The sequence below is a fragment of the Helianthus annuus genome, chromosome 7 (genome assembly GCF_002127325.2).
Source record: "Helianthus annuus cultivar XRQ/B chromosome 7, HanXRQr2.0-SUNRISE, whole genome shotgun sequence".
Lineage (NCBI taxonomy): Eukaryota > Viridiplantae > Streptophyta > Magnoliopsida > Asterales > Asteraceae > Helianthus > Helianthus annuus.
Genome location: NC_035439.2, coordinates 63,419,009 through 63,445,903, shown reverse-complemented (window position 1 = coordinate 63,445,903; position 26,895 = coordinate 63,419,009). Strand labels below are relative to the sequence as shown.

Here is a 26,895-nt window from a genome sequence, read left to right as displayed (position 1 = left end):
AGATCAGGCTTAATGTGATAGGGTAACTCCTTACCCATCAAGTCTTGTGAAACACAAGCATGTTGAGCCTGAGAAATGCGTGCTTGGATATTAGATCGAGCTTAAACCTCAGATTGAACACGAACACAATGAAGCTCAGTACGTTCCTTACGACTCAATGCGTCAGCCACAACATTCGCCATACCAGGATGGTAGCGAATTTCGCAATCATAGTCGTTCAGGAGTTCGACCCAACATCTTTGCCTCATGTTGAGTTCTTTTTGATTGAAGATATTCTGAAGACTTTTGTGGTCAGTGAAAACCACACATTTTGTGCCATACAAATAGTGTCTCCAGATTTTGAGAGCGAAGACAACTACACCCAACTCAAGATCATGAGTGGTGTAGTTTCTCTCATGCACCTTCAATTGCCTTGATGCGTAGGCTATGTCTTTATTCCTTTGCATCAGAACACAACCAAGACCCAATTTCGATGCATCACAATAAACGAAAAAATCATCATTGCCCTCAGGCAAAGTCAGAATAGGTGCGTCACAAAGCTTCTGCTTCAAGGTCTGAAATGCTTCTTCTTGCTTAGAACCCTATTCAAAGGGTTTGTTCTTCTGAGTTAGAGCAGTTAGAGGAATTGCAATCCTCGAGAAGTTCTCAATGAAGCGGCGGTAATAACCCGCAAGACCAAGGAAAGAACGAACCTCAATAGGAGTAGTAGGCGTATCCCAATCCTTAATCACACTGATCTTGGAGGGATCTACATGAATACCTTGTTCGTTGACAATATGTCCCAAAAATTGAACTTCCTTAAGCCAAAATTCACACTTGGAGAATTTGGCAAAAAGTTTCTATTTCTTTAGGAGTTCCAGAGTAAGACAAAGATGTTGCTCGTGATCAGCTCGCGTCTTAGAATAAATCAAGATGTCATCAATAAAAACGATGATGAACTTATCCAAATAAGGCTTGCAGACCCTATTCATTAAGTCCATGAAAACAGCAGGAGCATTGGTCAAACCGAATGGCATGACTGTGAACTCGTAGTGCCCATATCGAGTGCAGAATGCTGTCTTGGGAATATCCTCTTCATGCACACGAAGCTGATGATACCCAGAACGAAGATCGATCTTCGAAAAGCAAGTAGCATCCTGTAACTGGTCAAAGAGATCATCAATGCGAGGTAGGGGATATCGATTCTTGATGGTAAGCTTATTCAGCTCACGATAATCGATACACATTCTGAAGGATCCATCCTTCTTCTTGACAAAGAGAACGGGAGCACCCCAAGGTGAAAAGCTAGGACGAATAAAACCTTTGTCAGAAAGCTCCTGAAGCTGCTTAAATAGCTCTTGCATCTCAGACGGTGCAAGACGATATGGAGCTCTGGCAATGGGATTTGCACCAGGTACAAGATCAATACGGAACTCGACTTGGCGTGCAGGAGGTAGACCAGGTAACTCTTCTAGAAACAGCTCCGGATAATCCCGAACAACTGGGATATCTTGAATAGACTTATCTTTGTTGTTATCTGTTGTAACATGTGCCAAGAAGGCCACATAGTTCTTTCGCAGATACTTCCGAGCTTGAAAACAAGACATAAGCTTGAGACGACTAGCAGGTTTCTCACCACGAACCTGTAGGATCTCACCTGACGGAAGCGGCACACGAATGATCTTTTCAAAACAAACTACCTCTGCGCGATGCTTGGCTAACCAATCCATACCCACAATAATGTCGAAGCTTCCAAGTTGCATAGGCATGAGGTCAATAGGAAAAAGATGGTTGTTAAGGTTCAACTGGCAGTTGCGAAGGACAGAATCAAGAACAACGGGTTCACCATTCGCAACTTCGACTGTCAAAGGCTTACCTAGTTTCGTTCTAGACACGCGAAGCAAGGGCTCAAAGGACAAAGACATAAAACTCTTATCGGCCACTAAATCAAAAAGAACAGACGCAGGTTGATTATTAACAAAGAACGTACCGGTCACCACATCATTGTCTGCTTGCGCCTCTTGTGCATTCATGTTGAAAGCTCGCCCACGAGCCTGAGCTTGAACTGGATTCGCGTTCACCAATCTTGGACACTGGTTACGGTAGTAGGTCAGATCCCCACAGTTGTAACAAGAGCCTGGCGGGAAGTGAGGTCGTGCTGCTTGACCTTGTTGCTGAGCAAGAGGCTGAGCAATTTGTTGAGCCGGGTTCTGAGCTGCCCGATTTTGATTGGCAGGAATACGGCAGGTAGCAGCAAGATGACCAGGTCTGCCACAGTTGGTGCATTGACGACATTGGAGGTGTGGCTGATGATGACCGTTACACCTGTTGCACAAAGGTGCATTGCCAAGATAAGGCCTCTTGGCAGGTTGTTGCGCAGGCTGATTTTGCGCAGCTTGAGCCTGTGCAGTAACGGCATAGTTTTGGGAAGCCTTTCGCTTCCTAGAACCCTTTGAGGAACCCGCATCATTTCCCTTCTTGTTTTTACCTTTCTTGCTATCATTCTTGTCAGACTCCTGCTTCTTACCCTTCTTATCGCCCTTTCTGTGCAACTTGCCCTTTCGAATCTGCGACTCAGTCAATGTCGCAGATAACTCGATCGCCTGACGAACGGTGGTAGGATTACTACCAGTAACGATGTCTTGTACGGAGTCAGGTAGACCATCGATGTATCTCTCGATAGCCTTATCGAGTGGGGTAACCATTGTTGGGCATAGCAAGCTTAACTCCTCATACCTGTCAGTATATGCCCTGTGCTCACCATTTTCCTGTTTCAAATCATCAAACTCCCTATCCAACGCTCGCAGCTCATGACGAGGACAAAACTCCCTCATCATAAGAGTTCTAAGTTCAGCCCATGTTTGTGCTAAAGCAACTTCAGCACCACGGTCTCTCATAACCCCGTTCCACCATGTAAGCGCCCTCTTCTGAAACACGCTTGAAGCAAACTCGACCTTCCTATTTTCAGGACACAGAACGTGGCGGAATGTACTCTCAATACTCTCGAACCAATGAAGGAGCCCAGTTGCCCCTTCGGTACCACTGAACTTGAGTGGTTTAGCCGAATTGAAACTCTTGAAGTTACAAGGAGCATTCTGATTGTTGTTGGCTTGGTTTCTATAATGTTTGGGAGTGCGGCAGCCATGTGCTGTGCCAGAATATCTGCCATTTCGGCATTTGTTAACGGGTTTTCACGTCAAGGAGGCATGCTAAAAAAGGAAACATGAGAGGAAACGAGTGAGATGAGCAGATGAAAAGAACGAGAGGAAACAAACTCAACAAAGGCAAAGATGGTGGTCATTCGTCTGTATCACAAAGCAAGCAAACCGACACCCAGTGACTAATCAAAGTAAATGGGTCCAAAAATAATGCTTAGAGAAGACATGCTCGCCTATAAGTGAACACTCACCCCAGGAGTTCCCAGGTAAGAGTGACTGGTCCGATTATGTGGATTTGTACGAACACTCTAGCCTTAGACAGAAAACCCAGGGTACAGGCATTCACCCTTCCAGTTTGCACGTGTTCACACTATTTAGAACCCAAAACTTTGACGAGATTTTGAAAACTTGGAAGGCACAAGACCAAAAGAATCGTTCAAAAACAAATGATAAAATTTTCAAAATCAAATTGAAAAATCAAAAAGGGTTCAAAACCATATAATAAATCATTTGAAAACAGAAGATAGTTTTTCAAAAAATCGTTTCAGAAAATTGGGTTCACGTTTTGGTGATCACCTAAGGAGAGGTGAAGTGCATGTTTTAAGATCTAAACACAAGAAAAGTTGTGTTGGGGTCCTAGAAAGGTTATAGTCTAGGTCAAAGCATTACTAATAACCTAATTCCCTATAACCATTGGCTTTGATACCAACTCTTCTGTCACTCCCCGACCACGTAAAACATCAAATCGTGGCGGAAACGTCGGGGAGTGTTGTAACAGAATTATTGTTTCACAACCATGGCATATAAAGTTATATTTTATTAATCAAACAAACGAGTTTCATTGTCTTAAACAAAAGATACAAGAGTACATCACATAAATTAAACTAAGTCTATCTTTATTTTAAGTCTCTAAGGCACAGGTCCGCCCTAGTGTCACGATCAACATCCTAAGCAACAGCTCCTGAAAACACATGTGAAAATAGGTACGTCAGCATAAAAATACCTGTGAGATACATAGGTTTTGTAAAAATAAGATTCATGACTTAAGTTTAAGAAAATGTTTAATAAAAGTTAGTCATGAACCTTGTAAAATGTTTTGTTTTGTAAATCATTTGAAAAGCGATAAAATCAGATGATATATATATATATATATATATATATATATATATATATATATATATATATATATATGAAGAATAATGTATAGTTAAATGAATAACCAAGTAAAATAGGTTGTATAAAATAAACTGTTTTGTAAAACAAAGTTTTATGAAATATATGTTATTTGTGTAAAATGTATAAGTCCAAATTGATTGATTTAAGTAATGCTACGATATGTAATATAATACAAATACTTATATAAAGTCTATGTTTAAACCAAATGTCAAATGTTCTTGTATAAACCAATGTCAAATGTTTAAAAGTCCAAATTGTAGTCATGTAGTCATGTATGTGTAACAAATGTTATGTATGTTAAGTAGAATGTGTTCACTTAAACCAAATGTATAAATGTGCAAAACAAAGTATTTTGAGTATATCAAAAGTTATGTTTTGCAAAGTAATAGCATGTTTTAACGATACAAACATTTATGTGGTAAGTTAACGCATACATTCAAGCCTTGAGACAGACGGATAACCCTAAGTAAAGGTTAACAAAAGAAATGTTTTCTGATTCAGTCATTCCTTTCATCCAAACAAACCTAGGATGACAGGAACGAGATTTGTCAAGTCTTATGGTACCATTACTTACTACCGAGCGGCGTAGCTAATGTTAATGAATGTATATAAGTTCCGTTTGTGCAGACCAAATGTTATACCAAATGTAAACATGTTATATGAAAACAATGTACTAAGTATGCTAAGTTAACATACGAAGCAGAAAAGTCATGTAAATTAATGTGCTAATATGCCAAGTAAACATATTTAGCAAAACAATGTAAAGAAATCAAGGTGCTAGCATGCTAAGTTAACATACATAGCAAAACAATGTAATGAAATCATGTACTATATGCGTACTAGTGAACATAGTAAATATATGATGAAAAAAAACATGGAAAGCACGAAAGTAAAAAGTAGGCACATGTGTTTCACCCCAAAATGTTTGAAAAACAGTAAAAGAGGGGACTATGTACTCACTTGAGATTTGCTCAATAGACTTTAGATATCCACCAAGCAAGCTAGAAGATCACGGATTCAAACGACACCTAATATAGGTATCTACATTAATAAACGGACCTATCGGAGGATCGGGTAGTACGAGGGTTTGTAAACCAAATAAGTGTGGGAACTTATGTAATATGGTTTAACAAAGCCTACATACTAAAACGAAACCTATCCTAAGTGCTTTTGACCCGTTACGACCCGTTTAGGTAGCTTATGCTACTTTAATGTGTCGTTCGCGTAAAACACGTTTGGAACGCCTAACTAGCCCTATGACAAGCAAGATATGCCTTAACATGTTTAATATTGTTGCCAAATCAGTTTATATGTCAAAAATTACGTTACATAGGCTTAAAATGAATTTTGGCGTGAAAAGGGTATTTTGGTAATTTCCTAAGGCATAGAAACTACTTATCATACAACTACTTAAACGATGTGACCATAAGGTATAACCTCGGAAGGTTATTCCTTATACAACTATGGCCACCTAAAGTGTTTGGTTGGATCCTAAAGATCGACCAAATGGGTCGGGTTCGTAAGCATAAGCGATTGTTTAGATCGCTTACCTTTACGACCCTAGACAAGCACTATTCTAAAAGCGACGAGCTAAACATGCTAGAACATGTTTAGTAAAGTTATAAAACGTGTTTGGTATTAAAATAAACGGTTTTAATACCCTAGAGTAGTTTGGTTACAAAATACGTGAGAAAACGTATTCTGGCCGAAACTACGACTTGTCACTGAGCCAAGATAACGTGGTAATCAGTAGGTATAGTCACTAGGGACTATAACCGTTGTGATTACGCTCACGTTATGAAGTTCAAACGAACTTCGCGTTGACCATAAACTGGTCAATGCAGAAAGTCAAACACAGTTTGAGTTTAACGCTAAAACGAACGAAAAACGCGAAAGAATACTTACAGAAGGTCCCCGCAAGATTCGAACCCGATTCACTCTCAGGTAGGAAGCATATACTTCCACTTAGACAGTGTAGAATCAGATTCAAATGTGAGGAAATGAGCAAGACAAGGTGGGTATTTATAGGTGTAGCACTACCATTAAGATCGTTTCTTGGAGAAGGGGGCACGATCTAAGCCGTACACTTGCCACATTCTGATTTGGTACGTTGATGGGCACACAAACCAGCCCATAGAAACCCAAAAACCATGTGCACAAGTGGGTAAAAGCTGGATCAAGCTGAAAAGCACTTTCTGCTGATCTAGGGGTTGCTTACGGACCGTAAGCATGTCCATACGGTCCGTAAGGACCCTGCAGACCAGCTAAGTTTGCATTTTGACAGCTTTGGTCCCTGTGCGCGTATGGTCGTGTTTTGGCACTTCTAACACCCGTCAAACCCATTTTAAGCTCTAGTAGGATGTTAAAGCATAGGGAACATGAAATATGCTCAAAAATATGCCGGATGTCGGTTCGTTTGGCCGTACGATTGCGTTGTTCGGTTAATTACGACGGAAGTCGTAACGGACGCAAAAACGATCCAAATTGCGCGACGAATGGATTTTTGACAAGCCAATCACTAAAACATAATATTTTAATGATTACATAAATTTTTGGATGTCCGGGTGTGATCAGAACGTAAATTATGCGCGAAAATGCAAACTTATGCACTTTTTGACGCTTTTAGTCCCTGAATGAGCATAAAGTTTATTTTAGCACGCCGAACCCCTAAAAGCCTATTTCTAAGATATTTAAAGGATATTTAAGGTGTGTTTAACTTATGGCCATGTTCCGGAATGTTCGTTACTGTTCAGATTGGCATACTTTCGCAGTTTGTCAATTTTAGTCCCTGTAAGCGAATAAACTTGATTTTGCCATACCAAAGCCTTCTAAACTTATTTCTAAGTTATGTAAAGGTTATTTAAGGTATGTTAAGCATAAATTGATGTTCCGGAGTATTTGTCGCGTTTAACTGATTACGTTTACGCACCAGTTTGCGTATAATCCCCAGAAAGCGATATAGAGTATAAAATTGAATAAAAACTAAAACATGAAAAACATCAAACATAAATAAACAAACATTGGGATAAAATGACTTTATTTCATGGATAACTGGATTGTTCACAATGATTACAAGCACAAATGTCACATAAGGTTTGTCCAAAGAACCGACCATAATTGTGGTTGGGGGAAATAAGGGAAAACCTTGACAAGAATATACGAGGCATAAACTAGAATGCATCTTAACAGGTTGGTTTGGGTTAAAACACCAAACCGAATAAAGGAAGTGAAATTTAAAGAATCTGGGTTCGGGTAGTGGATTACACTGGCAACTTTCTGTAAAATGGCCTCCCCCATGACAAGCGGAGGAGAGACCAGGCTCATTCGCGTGTCGTGGGGGAGCCCGTCAACAGAAAAAGTCAAATTAGCCTCCTAGTGACATGCGGAGGGGTGAGCTTGTTCCTCCGCGTGTCGTAGGCACACCCAATTTTCAGAAAAATTGTTTCTCTGTTTGATTTTAACAATTTCGTTCAAATAATTTAATTACTAATCGCTTGAATGAGATCTTATGATAGGTAAAACCTAAGTTTAAGCACTAGATGAAGATTAAGTCACGTCAAGATCTGAACACTTCATGAACTTGTTAACTTCGGCTTTTGTTATGTTTCTTTAAGATATAGAAATGAGAATTGCATTTTATTTAAAACCATTCGCCACTTTTTGATAACTTCGCTTTTTTGTAAACAATGAAATGTTGGTATAATTACTTAGTCAAAGCAAACTTTTATGGTTTTGAATGGAAAAAAATATATATAATAGAAGACAGGTCTTACATTAAACCTTCCATTAAAACAAATAATCAAAATCCTCCATATTGTCACTCGCAAATTATCCTGATCGAACCTTCCCCGCGTCAATAAAAAATTCTGAAGACGTCCACCGTGAATCAGAATCAAATTACTATGAACACCTCACCGCATCTCCGTCCACCATCATCATTTCCGTCAATTGCCTCCTCTGACCCGCATCAGCAGTCACACAACCGTAGCTACCTTCTAGGGGTGCATATGAAAATATGAATTTAAATTATTAGACTTTCAAACACTTCAGCTATCTTTCTTCAATTTCAAATGTTCACTTTTTTGTTCCCATGTCTCATTTCCGTTTCAAGCTTTTGTAACCGACCTATTTAATTGATAACCATACATGAAGTTACAACCGGTAAAGTTATATTGATTTCATATGGTCAATTAATGCTTTCATTAATCTAAACTAGCGAAATCTGCGACACCACCTCTCGCAAATTATCTTGATCAAACCTCCCACGCATCGATAAATGTTTTTGAAGCCATCCACCATGAATCAGAATCAAACTACTATGGTCACCTCACCCACACCTCTGTCCGCCATCATCATTTTCGTTATTTGCTGCCTCCTCGGACTCTGTCCGCCATCATCATTTTCGTTATTTTTGTTTATATAATACCTGAACTCCCTTCAACCATCTCATATACTGTCATCGTTAACTAATAACCAACACACATTATTAAAAGTTATAACATTTGTGAGGTGGATCTTTCAAAATGTGTCTAAACCTACAGGCTTTGAGAGTAAATATCGAATTAACAAGTTGTCCTTTATGGAAGGACGAGTGAGAATTGACTAATCATCTCATGTTCAAATATATCCTAATGCTTGGTAGTCCAAGTAAACTCTAAAGTGTTAATATTTAACTACATTGAAGTGGGCTATTTCAATACTAGTCTGTAAGTTGAGAAAGAATACAAAATAAACATTAGGGGGTACGGGTGAATGGAAAATGTAACACCACATGAATGTGGAAATGCAAATCTAACATCTTCATATTGATTCTATCAACAAGTAGCTAGTCACCTGTCCGATTGACTGGTCCAGTCCAATAATTAAAACATTTTTATAGAATGAACCTTTCCCTAAATTATGTTGTTTTCTCCTTAAAAATATAATAATATTATGCTTGGTAAATGTTATATGTTCCATTTGCCTCTCTCTTACAGGTTTAAATGATCTAGCTCAGAACAATGATATTATGTAATAAAATAAATTTCTATATACTTTTCTTTGAACTACAAATTTCTTTTTATCCGTGTTGTTTGCGGGATTTGAACTCAAGATCTCTCCCTCCCAAACTCAAGTATATGTAAAGGCTTTGTCTTTGCCAATAGACCACCACCCCATTGATAAATAAAGTTTTATATACTATAGAGTAAAGTTCCCGTACAAATAACTTTAACGTACTAAATGGACGAATAGCATGAAAAAGGCAAAAAAACGTGGTGGCATTTTCGTGATTATTTGCTCGTAGGGTAATTATAAAAATTATCTATAAATGATTCTGTAGAGTAATTTTAACCTTGTAGAATAATTTTGTAAAATGTTCTTATAGAGTAATTTTGATCTTGTAGAGTAATGTTGTAAAATGTTTTTGTTGTAGAGTAATTTTGATCAACAAACTATACCTCACCAAAAAAACCTAACCCCTCCCCTCCTCCCCCCCCCCCCCCCCAAAAAAAAAAAAAAAAAAACTAAATGCTAAAAACTAAACCCCATAACTAAATGCTAAATTTTTTTTACAAAATTACTCTAAAAGATCAAAATTACTCTGCATGATCATTTTACAAATTATTCTACAAGATCAAAATTACTCTAAAAGATCATTTGTAGAGTAATTTTGAATTGTATGTTGTTTGATAAACTTGCAGAGTAATTTTGAATTGTATGTTGTTTGATAAACTTGCAGAGTAATTTTGATACACTTGTAGAGTAATTTTGATAATTACCCTACAAGATCAAAATTACTCTACAGGAATATTTTACAAAATTACTTTACAAATATCAAAATTACTCTATAGGATTATTTGTAGAGTAATTTTGATAATTCCTAATAATTACGAAAATGTCACCGCGTTTTTTCAGCAAAACCTTCTGTTCGTACATTTTGTACCTTAAAATTATTTGTATTTGATCTTTTGTCATATACTATATTGGATCTAAAAAATAAATTTTATTAATAGATAAATTGAAATGGATGCATGTAGTCGGACATAAATGTGAACCTATGACAACTATTTTCTTATTAATTAAATTCCAGTACCAAGTTATAACACTATAAAAGCAATAGGATGCTTAATTAGTCCAAGCACACACCAAAAGCCAACAATCCTAAAACTCTCCAGTTTATTGTTGTTGTGGTGGTGATCAACCAAAAAACTTTCAAAGATGGCTGATGCGGAACATTGGCAGCCAGAGGTGGAAGAAGGGGGGGAAGCTGGGTTGAAAGCTATCGCCACCATTGACGCCTTGCCTGACAATGGCATTGCATCTGCGGTTAGCTCTAAAGAAGTCGCCGATGGCAATGATCTGGACAAAAATGGAGGTAATTTAAACTTAATACATGTTTTGGTTAGTTTAGAAGTTCTAGAGATAACTTATAATGTTTAATATACCACAAGTGGACTTTAAGACCTAGAAACACTTCCCATTAGACTACAACCAACTAAACCTAGAAAAGATTCACAGTATATATTAGTGTTTTCTCTCATGCCATGTTTGTATAATCTTACATGAATCCAGATGCACATGTTGAGGATATTTTGGAATTTGATGACATTGGTTCCAATGTTAATGGAATCACAAACGGAAGCGAAAGCAGTACTAGTCAAGTCGAAAGCAGAGAAAGCTCCAGAAACGGTGGAGAAGTAGTAGAAGAGGAAATAGTCGAGTTAGAGTTCGAAAAAGTGAAACCAAAGCTCACAACACATTCTATGCATTGTCCCAATTGCAAGTCTGAAATTACAAAAGTTGTTCTTCGTCGTAAGGTCTTCATCACTAATCGGTCCCAACCCGAACCAGAACCAGAACCAGAACCTGAACCCAATCCGGGACTTATTGTTGGATGTTTAGCTTGCTTAAGTTTGTTCACTTGTTCAGGTATAACAAAATAAAGTTACATCTAACGTATGTCTATTAATACCAACACATAGAATCTGAATCTCATATCCCCTTTCTTAAACAGACGACGGATGTTTTAACCCATTCAACATCTTCCGACCAAGACCGGACACTACTACGAGTCTTGCATCTTCACCTCCTGCCGGAGAGAAAGGAAACGGCAGCGGTAATATATCCTTAATTAACAAATGAAATTTGTTATGTTATACATTTCTTTGGTCTTAGTTTCATTAGTTCTGAAAATTATTGCTTCTTCAAATTAAACAGGATCATGTTTCAGCATGTTTTGGGTTCTCCGGAAGGAAAAAACCAACCCTATACCAAACAATCCTCAGCAATCAGAACCAGTGAATCCACATTCAATAATAAGTCCCGAACAAGCTGAAGAACCCGTGAAGTCCATTATAACTCGCGACCAAGTTCAAGAACCACTGTATGTGAATCGACAGTCGGTAATAAGTCCCGGTCTACTTCAATCTCATACATTTGTCCCAGGGACTACTTCCAATACCGTGAAAGGTAAATTGTTCAACATCTCAAGAATACTAATTATCATATAATTTCAGCCTACTTATATATTTTTTTATTTATCTTAATTTGGTTATAAGTTGGCCACTAGAAAAAAATTGTTAGTTTTATATAGTTAAAGATTTGTGTGTATATATATATTATGGAATTGACTTTTTTATATAGTCATGACTGGCATGTTCATCATCTTGGAAATATAATATCTAATTTATGCAAAATTTAATACACATACTTAGTTGTTAGTTGAATATGTAGAATAACTTAGTTGTTTTTTTTGAACGGCAAATTTGTATCACTGTCGGACCATTGGAGTATCATCGTGCTACCAGTAGAATCACCCGATTATATCCATCTCCACTAGGCAATAATGCATATACACCAATTCAGGGGAAACCCAATAAATCTGGGAAAACTCCTTTGTGAGAATCGAACCCATGATCAAATGGTCATAAACCTTATCCCACCCCCAAGATACCACTAGACTATAATTCCATGGTTAGAATAACTTAGTTGTTAGTTGAATATGTAGAATAAAATAGAAATTGTCAATTTAACGTAACGGTTATTGATGAAATAATAATTAATTTAACTTTTATTTACCAAAACACTTAATTGTGTAACATTTAAATAGGACGACCTATCTAAACCATTTTATTTTCCATTAAAAAGCCTTTTATTGGTTTCTTGTTTTCTAAAGGATGTTTTCGCTTTGTTTTCTTTTCAAATGATAAAAACTTAAACCAATAAATTACGTCTCTAGCATGAGATTTAAATCCACAAAAAAAATATTATAGGAAATAGATACCATCAGGCGATATTATTTTATACAAAGTAATAAATCATGACTAGAAATTTGAAATTGCAAAACTGTTAATTAGACAATCGGTGCATCTTTATAAAATCTGCTTTCTAGCCGCACTAATGTCACGTCTAAATTCAATATTTCATTTTACAGTATCTTCTGAAGGTCCTTCTTTGGATATCCATGAGTCACCAAAAATTGATGATGCAATAATCCATGTTGACGATGCAGGAGGTAAGTGATTGAAACTGAACAATATAAAGAGCATATAGTGGTGTTTTACACATAATGTTTGGTGACTATAATACAGAAACCATAAGTGTTGCACAACCTAGAGGAAGACCATGGCTTGGTTCTGATGGTATTCTTCTCGAGATCTTGAAGAGTATTGTTTATGGAGGTTTAATGGAGGTCATTGCAAGCTTAAGTGTTGTAGCATCCGCAGCTGCTTCTGATGCCGCAACACGTAAGTTTTGATTTGTTCTTTTTCTAGTGATTGATATTTGTTTAACATGACACGCGTCGCTGGTATAAATGATAAACAAATGGGTTGGATACTTGTTCCGGGTCAAATTAAGAAAATTACTAGGTCGATCAACTTGTGTGTCTATGATATCGCATGTTGAATGGTTGTTACACGTTTGTATAGTTGGCAAAATAGGTGGAATTCGCAGTTAGCTAATTGTGACATATTTAATAACATAGGTCTAGAAAGATATTTTTTAGGTTATAAAATCTTATTGCATTATAAGATACTTTCAACTCGCTCAACATATTTAATCAGATATCTTTTAGTCATGTTATTATTTTTTTTTTTTTTCATATTTAACCCATTAAAATTTACTAAACCTTATTGGCTTGCGGTTGGGATTTTCTTGGTGACCCATGGTAAATCTTTAGGGCCTTGTTTAATTTGTTAACCTAGATTTTTTCCTTCACACCAAATTCTTTTGATATTTAAATTCTAACAAGTACTCAATTTGCTAAAGTGAGCATCGTATCTTTGGCACTCGCAAGTCTTGCTGGTGGGATCTTCGTCATCGGACACAATGTGAGTAAAACGTTGTTGTTTAATCATATAACAAATGTTTAATAGCAATTCTTTTAATCACAAATACCATATTCACAGCTTTGGGACCTTAGAGACGATTGTTACAAGGAGAACTCAAGCCAAGAATCAAACAATGAAGCTACCACCAAGTACAAAGAGGTACTTGGACAAGTAAGCTATTTCCCATTACATGCTTTTTTCGCAATACTATCCTTTGTCGTGTTTGGGATGGTCCCACCAGTTGCATACGGGTACTCATTTCATGAGACCAATGACAAGGACTATACAGTCATAGTAGTTGCAATTGCTTCTCTCGTATGTGTATCGCTATTGGCAATATTCAAGGCTTACATCAATAAGTGCACATTTTTAGAGTACTTTAAGACCGTGGTGTACTATATTACTACCGCAGTATCAGTGTCAGGCGTGTCCTATGTTGCTGGAAATCTAATTACGAAGTTGATAGAGGAGTATGGATTTTTTGACATGAATTCGGGTGGTGGTATGTCTCTCTTCCCACATGCCACCATCTCGTCTCTAGCATCTGTCTGATGTGTGAGAGTAATGATCATTTCTTGAATTTGTTTTGTTATTCATGATTATTTGTATTATTTCAATTATTCCTGAACATTTCTTGAATTTTTTTGTTATTCATAATTATTCGTATTATTTCAATTATTCCTTTTTTTGAATTTGCATGACAAGAATGTATCATTTATACAAAGTGCAAAAACTATTATTTGTATTATTTAAACTATTTCTTAAATTGAATTGATGACAAGAATGCATCATTTATACGGAGTGTAAAAACTGAATAATTATATTATATATATTATATTATATATTATATTATATATTATATATATTATATATATATATATTGTTTACGAGGATTGATGAATAGTAATTTTATTTTTAAAATGATATATAGTTTTTTTATTATTTTATTATTTAATATTATAATATTTTATTATTATAATTATTTCTAATAACATATTTTTCTTTTTTTAACGTATATTTCCTTTACCTTTTTTTAATAATTGTTTTTTTTTTTTTGAATATATATTAAGAGTTAAATGCCCGGATAGTCCTTGTGGTTTGCCTTTTTTTCACCTATAGTCCCCAACTTTCTAAAATTACCTGAATAGTCCCCAACTTTTCATTTTTTGTTCCCGAATAGTCCCTGTGTCTAACTTCAGTTTGTTTTCTCTGTTAAAAGGGTGTGAAATGACAAAAATACCCTTTCTTTAAAAAAGAGAAAACCACAGGGACTATTCGGGCATTTAACTCTAATTAATATTTTAGAATTTATATGGGACCCACCAGCCACCCTACCCACCTCATCTTCCTCACTCTACACCACCACCACCACCACCATCTCCACCTTCAACCACCACCATCTACCCCCAACTTCACCAAACTATTGACTTTCACAAACTTGTGTATCACAAACCACACACCCCCATCATTCATAACGTGCATCCCTCCACACTCAACCCCCTCTTCTACCTGCATCTCCACCACGTTCAACCGAACCTGAACAATTCACACAACCGCCATGGATTTCTTGCAAAAAGCTCACTCATTCGCCAAAGATGCCATGAAAGTCAATAGTTTGGTGTAGTGCACAACTGCAAACTTACTTCAATGTGTCTCATCTTCCAAATGATTAAAAATATAATTGCTAAACGACTGAATATCTCTCAATTTATGCTCCTATTTTGCCTGTGTACTGCCAGTAGGTTTCTCTAGCGACTTCCATCGTCGCTTCCTCTCTCTAGGGTAAGATTATCATCTTCTTCCTCTTTTTAACTCTGATTCTGTTTACAGATCTGTAATCTGATACTGTAGTGATATTATATAACTTTGATTTTAGGAGTTCATTATCATTTTGTCAGTAGAAGATATGCGATTTGAACATTAGGTTTTCTCGATTATGATTTGTGTTGTAATTGGAATGATGAAGTGCGAAACAAGATGCTGCATACTCGCCGTTTAGTTTATCGTAAGCATTTTCGTGTTTGCTAGTTTACGAAATCAGAGAAATCGATGGAGTCTATTGTAGTTTTTTACTGAGTTTGATAATCTGCGAATTGAAACAAAAGTTTTGACTTGATGCTGTGCATATCTAGTTTGGCAAAAAGCTCGCTCATTCACACAACCTCCATGAAAGTCAATAGTTTGGTGAAGTTGGGGGTATATGGTGGTGGTGGTTGAAGGTGGAGGTGGTGGTGTGGAGTGGAGAAGATGAAGTGTGTAGAGTGGGTGGTGGGTCCCACATAAATTCTAAAATATTAATTAGAGTTAAATTTCCGGATAGTCCCTATGGTTTTCTCTTTTTTAAAGAAAGGGTATTTTTGTCATTTCACACCCTCTTAACAGAGAAAACAAACTAAAGTTAGACCCAGGGACTATCCGGGAACAAAAAATGAAAAGTTGGGGACTATTCAGGTAATTTTAGAAAGTTGGGGACTATAGGTGAAAAAAGGCGAAACCACAGGGACTATCCGGGCATTTTTCTCATATATTAATTTATCGATTAATATGATACTTCTTTAATAATTTACGTTTATAACTTTTTTCTAAAAACTTAAGTACGTAGTTGTGCTTGATTTCTTTTCCTGATATTCCGTTATAAGTTTTGTTAAAACCGAAGTTGTACTTAAAATAAAGTATTTATTTGGTATCATAAAATAAAACAAAACGGTACGATGACAGTCTAAATCTTTCTAATGGTTCATTATGTTAAATTTCTTTTTAAGGATCAACGTTTTCACGAGAACCTCCAAATTTCAAATTCCATAATTTAATGCAAGATCTTTTAAAACGATGCAAACTTACTATTTTCAGAAACCTTTTCATACACCGCCTGATGCGTGTGTAGTGTAATATATTTTAGGTGTATATTTTAAGCCCTTTTTACACTTTTTAGCCAAGTTTTAAATTTATAAAACACGATATTTACTAACACGAAAAACACATATGGGCAAGTGCACCCATCGTAAGCGTAGTATAGTGTTGGTAAGATATCGAGGTCGTCCAAGGACAAAAGAGCTTTTAGTACCGGTTTACCCTCAACGTCTAATCAAATCAAAAGTTAGAAAAAGGTTTTTAAATTAGGAAAATAAAGCTAACTAAAATGCTGAAAATAAAAATAAAAGTAAAAATAGATAGACAAGATGAATCACTTGGATCCGACTCGTGTGTAGTATAACCTTTGATTATTTCCACACTTTTGCACTTTTTAAGAGATTATCTTAGGGGCTGTTTGGTAGCCTTTTAATGACCATTCAGATGCTACCTCTTAATGGTTTAAAACATCTGAATGAATAAGAGATAACCTCAAGTCTGAATGGTTAAGAGGTAACCCCTGAATGGTAAATCATCACATGTCACATTTTTCTACCATCTCATTGGTAAAATTCTTAATGGTTCCATTAAGAGGTAGCCTCTTAATGACCATTCAGAGGCTACCAAACAGCCCCTTAGTTATTGTAGTAGGCCCCTCTTTTGAAGGTGACGTTACCCTCAACCCAGTAGTTTGAGTCAGCAAGGATACAATCCTAAAGGATCGGATTATTGAAAGATAATTAATTAAGTTATTTATGCATAATGTGGTAGGCCCCTCTTTTGAAGGTGACGTTACCCTCGGCTAGGTAGTCTGAGTCAGCAGTGATACAGTCCTAAATAGCCGGGTTAAAGTTTTAATAGTAGCTTACTTATGAGGGGATCAAAGAGTTTGGACCCCCGCCATCCAATACCGGTGGGTATTGAAGGAGGTCCTACTAAATTTGACCCAGGTCCTTTGCAGGATCTATACACTGAACAATGGCAAGACTCTTACCAAACCGTTTCCTTAACCCTCGACCAGGTAGCCAACACATCTCCATATAGACCGTGGAGATATGAATGGTGAAAATCTTTTATTTTATATAGACAGTAAAATAATGCCAAGACACCACGGACAAACGATAATGAAGAATCACCTTCAACATAAGAAACTAGTTATTAAAGTCATTAATACATAACCAAATAAAAAGTGCGAAAAGATTAAAAATAAAAAGTATTACACTAAACACTTGTCTTCACCAAGTGATGTAAGAGACTTAGGCAAACATGGCCTTTGATTGTCAAGAACTCTTACGATCAATCTTGGATCCCGAGACGACTCACACACTCTATGATGGACAATGGATGATGGTGGTGGATGATGGTGGTGGATGATGGTGGTGGATGATGGTGTTGTGATGGTGGTGGGTGGTGGGTGAAGTGTGAGAGAGGTGGTGTGCCAAGTGATGGTTTGCAAATGAGCCAAGCACCCCTATTTATAGCCTGAACAGTAGCTCGGGCACGGCCCCGTGTCCATCCTCCTTCTCTTTCTTCATTAATTGCAGTTTGTCTGCACTAGTTGACCACGCCCCCGTGTCCACTGGGAACGCCCCCGTGTGCAGAAGCGTATCTGTACTATCAAGATTTCCTCAGATTCTGCGAGTCTTAGAGTTGACCATGGCCCCGTGTCCGTTGGGCACGCCCCCGTGGTGGGTGATAGAAGCTTCTACAGCTTTGTCTTTTCTGCTGACACTTGGGCACGCCCCCGTGCTCACTGAGCACGGGGCGTGTTCAGCCTTCTGTCCCTTGTTTTGCTTGGGAAGATGTTTTCGGGAGGCCGGGCATGCCACGTTTGTTCCTTTTCTTGTATTTATGTTAGATTTTGCTGCCTTTTTGCTCCTTTTGTTCATTTGAGCCCTTTTAATCCTAAAAATACAAAAGGAAGACAAAAACACACTTTTTCCAACATTTGTACTAAAAAGGGGTTAGTTTTATGCCACAATTGATGTAATTTATATGTTGCATTTTGTGCATATCAAATACCCCCACACTTGAATCTTTGCTTGTCCTCAAGCAAAAGTCTTTATAATGTGGCTTTACACTCCCAAATGAAATGGGTAGAAGAGAAGGTTTTTGGGCTTGTCATAGAGTGTCGGGATTTCCAAGATTCTTTATTAAGTTTTATTTTTATTTATTTACAATCCTATTCGTCATGATTTATTTAAAACATTACATAAGATAAATTACTTATTAGGGCATAACATGCCTTTTTAAAATTCCATTTATATACAAGTTCACATACCTCACGGGGGATCACTCAACAGTCGGCCGAAGATGTATTTTAGTGAATCACTCGAGAGAGGCATGGAACTTACTTCTACCATAAGCTTGCCAAGCACTCAATCCTCCTCCTTTTTAACTATACAACTTTGTAAATATCAAGAGGACTTTTGGTTGAAGGGTTAGGCTTGGGCTAAAAGTGGGTGGTTGGGTTAGTGGTTAGTAAAAGGGCGAAAAGCGTAAAAAGCGTCGGTTTTTGGAGGACTTTTTATTTTTCATAACTTTTTATTTTGATGAAGCATTTCTTTCAAACAAAGTTATTCTTGATAAACTTGTTTGTTTATTTCTTGTGGCTTCATCATCATATTTTTTTAGGAAGAATAACCAAGTCATAGAAAAACCGAGCTTTGTTACTAAAATAAAAGGTTTAAAATGAAAAAGGGTTTAGGTGGGTAAAAAGGGTGTTTGGTTTGGGTTAAGAAATGAAAAGGTTTAGGCTCAAAGGGGTTAACTAGGGGGATTTTGGGTAGGTGGTAAAAAAAAAAGAAAAATAATGGTGTAGAAATAAAAAGGGTTAGTCCTAATGCCTCCATCATTTACTTACTTGGGTTTAAGTTGGTAAGGACCGGGAATGTATTGTCGTGGCAAGTTCTAGAGTTGTAAGAACCAAGGGGCTATTCACACAAGGAACGAAAAAATGAGCATTTAGTTTAAATATATGTATTTGTATGCTCAATAAAGGCTCAAAACTCACTTTTTGTGGGAACGGGTTTTTATGTGATCAAGTATATATAATCAAATTTTAACTAAACTTGTCATGCCGTTTCATAATTTTCTTATGTTGGTTCTTTTTATCACGACGCTATCGGTTATAAATTTGTAAAAATATAACCTTTTCAGAATTTGAAATTCCCATATTAAACCTAGACAAGTAAAAAAATGAAAAATTTTTGAAAAAATTTGGGGTGATTAGCGGTTCCAATAGAGTTTTGTGTAAGGCTTGTTAATTAGGACTTGCAAGATTCAAGGTTTTAGCATCCCCCCACACTTAAATTACACATTGTCCTCAATGCGTCCCAAAAATAAGTTTTTAGGTTGATTGAATGTGTAAAAAGGTGTAAAAAGCAAAATTTTATGTTACTGGGCCTCTGGACACGGCCCCGGGGTGTCCGGGCACGACCCCGTATTCAGATCGCCAGTAACAAAAGTTTGCAAAAAGAAACAGAAGCCTGGACACGGGGGCGTGTTCAGCGAGCACGCCCCGTGTCCAGTTACCTAAACTGGGCATTTTCTGCAGACTGTGCTGCACGGGGCCGTGTTGGGCGGGCACGGCCCATGCTGAACTTGCTGTAATGAAGAAAAATTGTCGGGAAGCTCTGTTTTCGGGCATGGGGTGCTGGTTCATGTTTCCCTTGTTATCCTTCACCATCCCGAGTGTGTTTTATTCCTGAAAATTAAAACTAAACTAGAAAACATAAAAATTACTCTAAACTAAACTAAGGATAGTTCCGCGGAATGCCTCCGTGGTGCGCCACGTTTATAAGGGTCCTTGGCTAGACCCAAAGTCTGGACATATGTTACCCAAGTGGGATGTTTTGCATCCCATGTTACACCGTCGGAGAGCATCATCCAAGCTTGAGTCGATGACCTTCATGTAGTTGACTGGGTCTTCGGCTTCTACTCTTTTTCCAACCCCAAACTTCACTTCCTCGTCCCCAAACTTCAATGTTAGTGTTCCGTCATTCATGTCTACCACTGCTTGCGTTGTGGCTAGAAATGGCCTCCCTAGAATGAGAGGGACTTCGACGTCTTCTTCCATGTCTAGTATGACAAAGTCGGCCGGGAAGACGAAATTGTCGACTTTGACCAATAGATTTTCAGCGATACCTTGTGGATGTTTGACGGATCTGTCGGCAAGTTGTATGCTCATCTTTGTAGGGCTTGTTTTTCCTAGGCCGAGTTGTTTGAACATTGATGCGGGCATGAAGTTTATGCTAGCTCCAAGATCGGCTAGTGCATTGCGAATGGGGGACTCCCAATTGAGCAAGGAATCGTGAAGCTTCCAGGATCAATCTTCTTTTGCGGGAGTTTGTTAAGTAGTAAGGCGGAGCATTCTTCGCCTAAGTTAACTAATTGCAATGATTCAATTTTCCTTTTATGAGTGAGGAAGTCACTCATAAATTTTGAGTATTTAGGCATTTGAGTTAGGACTTTGATAAATGGAATATTAACATGCAATTATTTTAGTAAATTTTCGAACTTTGCGAATTGCTCATTGGTCTTTTGACGAATTAACCAACCGGGGTATGGGACCGGAGGAGTCTTAGTAGGCTCTTGAATTGGTGGAGAAGCCCTTTCTTGTTGCGGCGTGGGTGGAGCTGTAGATTGGCTTCTTTCAGTTGGCGGTGATAGAGCCTCTTCGGAACCCACGGTACGGTTTCTCAACGTTATGAGATGTACTTGTGCCTTTGGGTTGGTTTCGGTGTTACTTGGTAACGCGCCTTGTGGTCTCTCGGAGAAATTTTGAGCTATTTGATTTAATTGTTTTTCAATGTTTTGTATACTAGCTTGTTGATTTCTAAAATTCGATTCCAATTGCTGAAATCGATCTGAGTTTTTCTTTTCGGTGTCGGACATGAGGCGAGATACAGTATCTTCAAGCCTTTCTCGTCCACTTTGTTGAGAGAAATTTTGTGACTCGCTTCATGGTTGTTGAAAGTTTGTTCGTTGGTTTAGATTTTGTTGGTTACTTCTATTGCCGGGTTCTCTCCAACCAAGGTTAGGGTGGTTACGCCATCCTTGGTTGTAGGTACCCTTTGGAGGACCCGACGGCCGAGGTCTATTATCAATGTAGTTTACCGATTCTGTTTGATCATCCATTTCTTTCATACAACTCCAATTTTCATGTGACCCACCACACCCTTAACAAGCCATGACCGAGGCCGTTTTTGTCATTTATAGCTTTTTGATTTTCGAAGAAAGGGCCTCGATTTGGGCTTGTAAAGAAGTGCTTTCATCAACCTTATGGGTGGCCGGGGCAATAGATTTATTGCCTCGGGGAGTGTGCCACTGAAAATTGGTTTGAGCAATTTCCTCAATTTGATTGTATATTTCATTTGGGCGACGATTACCTAAAAGTCCCCCAGAGCTAGAATCAAGTGTTTGTCTTGTGTGTGGCAACAACCCATTGTAGAAAGTGGATACTTGTTGCCACACCGCGAGACCGTGATGAGGACACTTTCTTAGTAGCTCCTTGAACCTTTCCCAAGTTTCATATAAGGATTCCCCATCTTCTTTTGAATATGTATTAATTTCAGTCATTAATTTAGCCGTTTTAGAAGGAGGGAAATACTTATATAGAAATTTTTTGGGCTAATTTACACATATTTTAGTCCCCCATTTTATCCCCATTTTATACGTTTTCGACCGTAAAAACGTCATTCGGATACTTAATCATGTATACTTTTGTTTACAGGCCTAAAACAGCATACCAGACAAGATGATAGTGAAAACGAGGACTTTCCGGACGAAATGACAAAGCTGCGAACATTCTGTTGGAATTCTGACCAGGGCAAGTGGAACGGTCGTGCGACCATGTGAACGACCGTGCATCTCCGACAGATGCAGTCCAGTCCGGCAGTGAACGAAGGTCCGACCCGACGTGCAAGCATATTCCGGTAATGCACGGGCGTGCGTCTGATTGCACCCCGTGCGGATTCGATGATCAACCAAAGTCCGGTAATGCACCACCAGTGCAGCAGTCCGTGCAACAAGAACCCAGAAACGCACGATCGTGCGATCTGAAGAACGGTTGTGCGAGACCGAAGACCGGTCAAGATCTGATGACGTCATGCAGTATGGTGGACCATACCTCCAATAATTCATAAAGTGAACGGTCGTGCGACAGGATGCATGACCGTGCGAGATCGAAATTATATAAAAACTTGCGGAAACATTCTGCTCGTAAGACTGGACATTTTGGAAGCGATTCTTGCGATTTTCAGGCTCCGGAGGCTTCTGCTTTCACCCGGATTCAAGCCACATTGTGAAGATTAGCTTCGTTATCTTATAGATTCTTAATCTAGTGCTTGTTTATGGTTTGGTTTTCTAATCTTTCCAGAATTTTGTTACTCTTTCAAGCATTTAGATTAATATTTATGTATTATTGTAGCCTTTGGGCAAAAACACAACAATCCCTTGCTTGATTATAGCCATTAGTATATTAATCTTTGTTTGTAATGACATTTGGAAGTATTTTCTATGTTAATCTTTGATGATTAGTTTGCAACCTTGTTATTGATATTGATTTCTTGATTATAAGTAATTGTGTTGGATGATTGGTACTTGGTTAGTTGAGATAGTTGAAAAATGAAGCTTAATTAATCATGTATTAGTAAACTTTAAACTTGGTTAACTAGTTTAGCTTGGTTAAAATGTGGGCACCATGATACTAGAAATGGTTAGTGGTTTAATAAAATGTAATTATTGTTAATCAAGAAAGTTTGCCGTCACGTAAGGACCTTAACGGGTTAAATGGTGTTGTTATGAATTCTTGCTATGATTTGTTAGCTTAGTTAGTAGTTTTGGCCAAAATTGCTATCTTGGTGAATTTATGTGCAAGATTTGTAAAATGAACTCGGTTGTGATTTAATCTAGTTTATGCTTGTCTCGGTGGTTGCATTGTATTTGTCGGTGTCGCTTTCCTTGTTTAAGTGAGGTTAGAAAACTCCTAATGGATGACTAACTTATTTTTAAAAGATTTTGATAGACATTTATCAATTGCACGTTAACGAACAATTTTAGGTGGTTAAAGTGTGTTTATCGTTTTAGCTTTCCGAATGATTGTCATGTTAGGATTCCCGAAAGGGATACTAATTGTCTTAAAAATGGAAAATTGACTGAATGCTTCTAGTGCCAAAACCGACTTAGTTGACATGCTTTGGTTGTGTATTATGCAAGGCTATTTATCTATTATCTATTTTTTTAAGTATTTGTTTATGCTTACTTTAGTTTATTAAAAATCAAAAAACTTATGTTTTTACCGGTAGTTTAGTGACAAAGGTCTAGTATTATTTCTCCGCCCATTTCCTTGGATCGATACTTGGTTCTTACCGATACTTTACTACATATATGACGGGGTACACTTGCCTCTTTCGTGTGTGTTTTGATGTAAAAGTAATAATCACTTTTATAAATTTAAAACCAAATCGTGTGTAATTTCATTGTAAAAGTATGTGTAGTCGCGCACACGTCAAGTTTTTGGCGCCGTTGCCGGGGAAATGGCGAGTTTTAGGAATGACCCGAGTCATTGTTTTATCGGTGTATATACTTGTGAATATTTGTTTATATTTGTGAATATTTTCTTGATTATTTATTTGTTTATTTATTTGTTAATATTTCTTGATTTTAATTCATTTTATTCGTTTTCGAGATTATTTTGTACACTTGTAAATTTTTGTTCCATTTATTTGTTCTAATCCGGATTTATTTATTCATGTATTCTTTGAGTTTTCGGCTCCTAAAAATCATTTTTACACGAGCCGATTCGATTATTTTCATTTCTTTAATTTTTATAAAATTTCGGGCCCATTTTCGGATTTTTATAAATTTTTCAGCCCATTTAAAATAATATTCTGTTTCTTTTCAGCAAAAAAAAAAACAGCATTATTATATTAATAAAATATTCATTGTGTTAAATTTTCGTTTGCAGGTTGATGTCCTCAACTCCCGCGCCCGCTGTTGCTGAGCCGGCTGACGAACCAACGCATAATCTTAGGAGAAGTAAGAGGCTGCGAGAAAGGTCACGTGTCATTGAACAACAAATTGCAAACGCGATTGACGAACCAGTGATACTTTCTGAAGACGAAAGCTCAGGGGACGAAGGAAGAGGCATCGTGGCGGACGACGAGCGACCTTTGAATGAGACGAATCAGCCCGGAAGGGCAGGCCTGGAGCCGAGTATCCTTCAGCCTACTATAGATGCACCTACTTTTGAAATTAGATCTAGTATTATTAACATGGTGCAAAATTCAGTACAGTTTGACGGGCGTGAGCATGAGGAACCCGGGAGGCATATTGCTGCTTTTCTCGCTATTTGTTCGACATTTAGTATTACAGGTGTTTCGGAGGATGCAATTCGGTTAAGGTTGTTTCCTTTCTTGTTGCGTGACAAAGCTAGAGCTTGGCTTATGTCACTTCCAGCCGGGAACATCAGGACCTGGAATCAGTTGGCGGAGCAGTTTATGCAGAAATATTCTCCACCTGAGAAAACAAACAAGCTACGGAACCGGATTGTTTCCTTTCGCCAGGACGAGGGAGAGTTGTTGCACGGGGCCTGGGAGAGATTTAAAGATCTGTTGATTGATGTTCCACATCATGGCTTCTCCAAGAGACAGCTGGTCTTGACGTTCTATCAGGGGCTCAGTTACCACACACAGGAGCGATTAGACGTGAACGCAGGAGGCGATCTAGGAACTAAGACGCCGACTGAAGCGTATGATATCATAGAAAAAGCTGCATTAAAATCCAGCTCGCATCGGGAAGGAGATAGAGGCCGGGCATCATCATCATCATCATTATCTCGCGCAGGAGCACACGCGGTGGATGACTACACGGCCATTACTGCACAAATCTCGGCTCTTGCAGCGAAATTCGATAAGTCCCAGATGATTGCACAAGCTGGTTCGGGATGTGACCAGTGTGGAGTGTCACTTGAGCCTGGTGCGTGCTTTCAGGGAGTCATGTATGAGGGCCACGAAGAAGTAGATTTTGTGAGTAATCAGGTGAGGTCGCAGAACAATCCCTACAGCAACACCTATAATCCGGGTTGGCGAAATCACCCAAATTTTGGGTGGCGAGCGAATACAGGTAATCAAAACCCATTGGGGTTCACTTAGCGCGCTCCAGCGCCACAGCAGGGTCAGGGTCAGCAGTTCCAGCCATACAACCAACCTTACCAGCAACGTCCATATTCGTATCAGAATCAGGGCACTGGGAGTAGCTCCCAGCAGCAGGCCCCTCAGTCTAGTTCCAAGCTGGAGGATATGATGGCTCAGCTTCTTACTAGCTCCTCGAGTGCGAATCAGTTGGCTGAAAAACACTACCAACAGAGCGAGGATCGTTTTCTTTCCCATGAGGGAGAAATGAGGAGTTACAAAGCCTCGATTCAGAATATCGAGAATCAGGTTGGTCAGCTGGCGCAGGTGATGTCTAAAAGGCCCCCAGGTGGTCTTCCGGGTAATACAGAACCAAACCCGGGCGGGCATGTGAATGCGATCATGACCAGGAGTGGAAAGACTACAGGACCCGTCATATCGGACTCATCACCGAATACTGAAGCGGTCCCGACTGACACACCGGACGAGGTGCAAGCCAGGCTACGCCCAACAAGTACAGCACAAGTCCAGGAGCCGGTCAAAGAATACACTCCCCCAGTACCTTATCCAGGGAGGCTGAAGAAGCAGAAGAACGAGGAGCAATACGGTAAGTTCCTTGAGTTGTTTAAGCAACTACACATTAATATACCGTTTGTTGAAGCCTTGGCCCAGATGCCAAAGTACGCGAAATTCCTAAAGGACATCCTTTCGAATAAACAGAAGCTCGAGGATATATCATGTGTGGTGATGAATGAGACTTGTTCTGCTGTTCTACAAAACCGTCTGCCCACGAAAATGGGAGATCCGGGTAGTTTTACGCTCCCGTGTTTGATTGGAAACATGTCTGTTAGCCATGCATTCGCTGACTTGGGAGCGAGTATCAACCTTATGCCATATAAGGTTTTTACTAAACTGGATCTGGGTGAGCCGTCACCCACTAGAATGAGCATTCGGTTGGCAGACCGTTCAATCAAGTGTCCGCGTGGATTTGTGGAAAACATGCTTGTAAAAATCGATAAATTTGTTTTCCCCGTGGATTTTGTTATTCTTGACATGGACGAAGATTCAAGAGTGACTTTAATACTTGGATGCCTGTTTCTCAATACAGCGAGGACGATTGTTGATGTGGCAGCTGGCCAAATCACGCTCTGAGTAAAAGACGAGCACGTGACATTTGATATCAAAAGATCAATGCAGCATCCGCAAAGTCAAGATGACATGCTTTACTATGTCGACATTGTCGACGCATGTGTGTGCTCTCATTTTCAAAGCACTGTTGACGAGATT

At 38.3% G+C, this 26,895-nt stretch overlaps 1 protein-coding gene and 1 non-coding gene across 2 annotated transcripts; both read left to right on the top strand.

Moving 5' to 3' along the window:
- Positions 1 to 10,447: 10,447 nt before the first annotated feature.
- On the top strand, positions 10,448 to 14,316 carry LOC110877084 (membrane protein of ER body 2). Its single transcript, XM_022125243.2, has 8 exons — positions 10,448 to 10,668; positions 10,866 to 11,222; positions 11,308 to 11,409; positions 11,511 to 11,762; positions 12,727 to 12,807; positions 12,884 to 13,039; positions 13,563 to 13,624; positions 13,703 to 14,316. Exons 1-8 carry the CDS (start codon positions 10,512 to 10,514, stop codon positions 14,174 to 14,176), a joined length of 1,641 nt encoding a protein of 546 aa, XP_021980935.1. The 5' UTR covers positions 10,448 to 10,511; the 3' UTR covers positions 14,177 to 14,316.
- Positions 14,317 to 21,953: 7,637 nt separating this feature from the next.
- Positions 21,954 to 22,060, top strand: LOC118480663. The gene has a single exon (XR_004863643.1). It is a non-coding gene; the product is annotated as a small nucleolar RNA R71 (small nucleolar RNA).
- Positions 22,061 to 26,895: the final 4,835 nt, after the last annotated feature.

What these genes read in the sequence shown, in the direction of transcription:
- LOC110877084 (XM_022125243.2), top strand. Translation starts at nt 10,512, where the DNA reads ATGGCTGATGCGGAACATTGGCAGCCAGAGGTGGAAGAAGGGGGGGAA. An exon ending in TGATCTGGACAAAAATGGAG is followed by an intron (nt 10,669 to 10,865) that starts GTAATTTAAACT and finishes ACATGAATCCAG; the next exon opens with ATGCACATGTTGAGGATATT. An exon ending in TACTTCCAATACCGTGAAAG is followed by an intron (nt 11,763 to 12,726) that starts GTAAATTGTTCA and finishes TTCATTTTACAG; the next exon opens with TATCTTCTGAAGGTCCTTCT.